Genomic DNA, 4,573 nt, shown 5'->3' on the forward strand with positions numbered 1-4,573 from the left:
TGAAATTTTCTATTCATTATTCATATATTAAATATTTAATAATAAAATAATAAAAATTAAAAGAATTTGATGTGTAAAAGTTGTATGAATAGTAGAAAGTTATGTATATTTTTTTTTTTGGAAAAAAATTAAAATTTGTTGAGAACCTCATTTATTTTCACAGATGAGATGAGATGGGTTGAGATTAAAGTTAAAAAGTTAAATAAGTATTGTTAGAATATATTTTTTAATATTATTTTTATTTTAGAATTAAAAAATTAAATTTTTATTTTATTTTAATTTAAAATTTTAAAAAAATTATAATAATTTAAATAAGATGAAATAAAATATTTTCTCAAAACAAATTAGCCTATAGAAAGGCTAAACTGCTCCATTTCTTTACAGAAAATTAATTTAAAAATGAATCCGAAACTTATTAGTCCACTAGTTGCACCCAACGGGCGACACTTGGCACGCCCTGGTTGACAGCAAATGCCATGTAATAACCCGGCGGAGCAACCATCCCATTTGGCGGCGCTGTACATCCGATTCTATAACGACCGTTACCGTCAGGAAAGGTGTTTGTAACGGCTAATTTCACTAGCCTTTGACCCTGGGAAAATGAATGCGTTGCAAAAGGCGCGCTTCCGAAATTGACCTCCACGATCCCCACCACCGGCAACGGAACCGATACTGAGACGTCGAAGACCTCTCCGTAACGTACCCTTTCAGGAATTCCCTGGATCTCTGGTCGGATATTCGCACGGTCTGCCGACAAGTATTCCGGTGAAAACGCTTCGATCCGTAGCTCCGTCGGGAACTCGGCTTTGAATTTGTAAAAGTAGTGAGGATTACTTCCCGCTAGTAAAATCCTCCCGTCCGGTAACAGGTTCGCGGTGGAGTGGTACAATCTGGGGACAGTTCCTGGGTTCAACGTCATGTACCGTAACCCGACGGGTTGATCGGGTCGATAAAGAAGCGGGTAAAGACACGGGTTGGAGGCCATCTCGAACCCTTGGGTCCCTGCCTGGGCTCCATTGATGATAAGGACGTCGCCGGTGGGGAGCATAACCATGTCCCCCATTATCCTCCCGAATGGCATGTCCTCCATTTCCCAAACTGGGTCCGGTGCAGTCGCTACGATGCGTCCGCAGCTACCGTGGGCCGGGGTTTCCGCACCCTTCTCCAGAAACGCACCGTACTGTGCCCCGCCGCACACGACAATCACGGCCGTCGAGTAGTCCCCTTGGAGTGCCAGCATCGCCGATGATCCAGCTGATGGGTAGTTTCGTGGGCCACCAGCCAACGGTGGAAAATCTCTAATAACTTTGTTAGCCTCATGATCGTACAATACTGCTTTGTTATTAGCAAAGATGAAAAGGTGACCGTTGGGGAGGAGATGAACGTAAGGGTATAAATTGTCCATCTGAATATCCTCGACGTCGGCAAGGAATGGAAACAAGACGGCGCCTCCTTTTCTCGGCGGGTAATACTCAATCGTGTTCGTTGCCCTCCCACCGACAATAATCACCGAACCATCAGGCAATATCTGGTTCGTAGCGTACCACCGCCCATTCACCAATTCCACATCTTTAAGCTCAACCCAGTTGCAAAACCGGTGTGCCTCGCACGGTTCGAACTTTCGGATCTTTTTCAACCCGTCCATGTCCCCACCCGTCTGCAACAGCGTACCGTCCGGGAGAAACTGGCCGGAGGAGCACCAAGTGTCGGTGAGGATCATCAAGGGCCGAATGTTGTTGGTCTGCAGGTCCAGAACGACGGAGTGAGCGTAGCAATCGCGCTTGAGAAATGCGTCGCTGCGATCGTACCGGCAGTGGCCCCTGGGGAGCATCTTACGCGATGGGCCGATGTTAGTACGATCGAGGAGGACGACGGTATTGTAGCGGGTGACGGCCGTGTGCATGGAGGCTATGCCGGCATTTGCGACCAGAAGCTCCCAGGAGCCTGGAAGCTCAGCCCGTGCTAGTAAACCGCACAGCGTGACCGCAGCTGTGAAGACGAAGAGAACCCAACATTGCAAAAGAAGAGAATCCATGAGGTTACAGTCACAGAGTGTCAGGCGGTGGTAGTGAAGCAGAGCACAAGCAGCTGAACGAAGCTTATGTTTAAAGGAATGGAATTATATACACAAGAGGATTTGGTAAGGAAAGACAAAGAAGGGAGTGAATTAGAGAATCCATGAATTTACAGAGATCGAGAGTGGGGCGGTGATGTAGTAATGAATAAGAAGTAGTGGAAGGTAGCTTCTTCTTAAAGGAAAGGAATTTGCAAATGAGTTGATTTGGTAAAGAAAGACAAGAAGGAGAGGAGTGAATGTTGGCCGTCGATTTGGGAGTCAGGATTTGGATGGACGTGTCTCAGCTGTCTGTTCGACCCGTTGGCCGTTGCGCGTAATTAAAGAGAGAAAGGTAAATTCAATATTTAACGGCAACGGTCTATTAGTAATTATAACGCCCGTACGAATACGATAAGGATCAGAAAGAAGATAAGGAGTGTGACTTTGTGTATGGGAATGCACTGTAGGACTGTGGTGACACGTTGCCAGTGAAAGGGTCTTCGTGTCGCTTGGTTTTTGGTAACTACTGTAGGACTGTGGTAACCAAACTCTTTGGTTATTAAATTTATTTTATTTCATCTTAATTTATTATTATAATTTTTTTAAATTTTAATATAAAATATAATAAATAATTTAATTTTTTTAAATCTTAAAATAATATTAATATTAAAAAATAATATTCTAATAATATTTTATCCTCTCAAATCAATTCATTTCAACGTCTAAACACAACTTAAAATGAGCGACGTAAGCTCCAAAACGAGCATTTTCTGCGTACAAAAAGTGGGGCCACCACGTGCGTGATGTCTTCTTCTCCCCCACGTAGTGTACTACGTTTACTGTGCCCGTTACGTTGTCGGTAAGAAGAAATGTGAATCAATTATAATAAAAAAATTATGCCAATCATTTCATACTACATTTTTTTTTATTTTTTTCTTATTAAATATATATTATAAAAATAACGAATAGAATAAATCAATTAATTTTAAAAAAATTAAACCAAAATATTAAAAATTAAAAATAAAAATAAGTATAGTATATAGAGATCATCAATAACAATACTTATTATAATAAAATAGTTTTTCTATAGACAATCACATGTGGGTAACCCCACGGCATCATATGTAAGGTCATCTGATTTTTTTTTTTAAATAAATAAAAACCAATCAAAATGAGCAAAAACGGAAGGAAGAAATCGAAAGGATTCCTTCTTTGGATAGCGAAACCCAAGAGCTCATCGTGTGAAGGATTCCATATGTGATCATCATCGTGGATAGGACCGAACCCATCATGTGTGCATATGTATTTCCCTGTTTATATAAGACCTTTACTTGTCACATAGAACCAATATTGACTGATCTTTAGATCACCAAACATTGTACGTGCATACACAGCATAATTCCAAGATATGGGAAATGACAACAAACAACATTAAGGTTCTTGTTGCGGGAGGTACTGGGTATTATGGTAGGAGGATCGTGAATGCAAGTTTAACCCAAGGCTACAAACCTTTGTTCTTCAGCGGCCAGAGTTGGGTCTTGATGCCGATAAGGTACAATTGCTACTTTCTTTCAAGAAGCAAGAAGCCATCCTCGTCGAAGGCTCATTTTCCTATCACCGAAGCCTTCTCGATGCCGTCAAACAAGTTGATGTCATCATTTGCACCATCTTCACAGTGCATTTTCATTCTTCACACTTTTCTCCAAATTTCCTTTTAAAATTTTGCTCTTTGCCATTTTTCTTCCTTGTCAATGAATAGTGGGTACAACGAAGATGCTAGCGCCAGTTCTTCTATGGAGCCCCATGCATCTTTATGTCACTTATTTGCATCTTTCTATCACTGATTTGCATCTTTCATGGAGCCCCATGCAGTCTTTAGTTAGATATCAACTAATTTTACTTCAAATGCAAATGACAACAAAAATTGGATGGTGGATTTGCATTAATCTTGTCTAAAAATACACAAAACTTGTCTAAAACTGCAAGAAAAATTGCTATAGAAATGGATGTTCACTGAAAATTAATGGGTGTTGCATGGAGAAGACGAAGGGGTCTGTGGAGAAGACGAAGCTAGCCATTGATGGGTTCGTGGAGAAGTCGAAGGGGTTGTGGCTTCGTGGAGAAGACAAAAACAGTGATTGTGGGTGTTCGTGGGTTGGCAGTGACGATGGGGCTTCATGGGGATGTAGAAGACGAAGACAAAATAGAAAGAGAAAAGATGAGAGAAATGACGTCGTTGCATTGGCGGTGACGAGGAGAATTTTTTATAATAAAAAGATAACATATGATGTGAACTCACTTCTCTGTCCAAATTGGAGGATTGAGGCTCCATTTGGATGCTCAAGATCTATTTAGAAATTAAACTATTTTCAAACTACTTCATTACTATTTATAAATAATTCATCACTATTTACAAATATTTTATTACTATTCACTATAATTTTACTACTATTTACAAATTATTTCACTATTATTCATAAATGATCTGAGAATGATCTTTAAGAGTATCACAGATCA

General features: G+C 40.3%; 1 protein-coding gene across 1 annotated transcript; it reads right to left on the reverse strand.

Annotated features, from left to right (window-relative positions):
* Positions 1–329: 329 nt before the first annotated feature.
* Positions 330–2,634, reverse strand: LOC109012044 (aldehyde oxidase GLOX-like). Its single transcript, XM_018993480.2, has one exon. It carries the CDS (start codon positions 2,033–2,035, stop codon positions 416–418), a length of 1,620 nt encoding a protein of 539 aa, XP_018849025.2. The 5' UTR covers positions 2,036–2,634; the 3' UTR covers positions 330–415.
* Positions 2,635–4,573: the final 1,939 nt, after the last annotated feature.

Source organism: Juglans regia, chromosome 4 (genome assembly GCF_001411555.2).
Source record: "Juglans regia cultivar Chandler chromosome 4, Walnut 2.0, whole genome shotgun sequence".
In the NCBI taxonomy this organism is placed as follows: domain Eukaryota; kingdom Viridiplantae; phylum Streptophyta; class Magnoliopsida; order Fagales; family Juglandaceae; genus Juglans; species Juglans regia.

Bases quoted from the DNA above. Each gene is read 5' to 3' on its own strand.
- LOC109012044 (XM_018993480.2), bottom strand. From the start codon at position 2,035: ATGGATTCTCTTCTTTTGCAATGTTGGGTTCTCTTCGTCTTCACAGCT.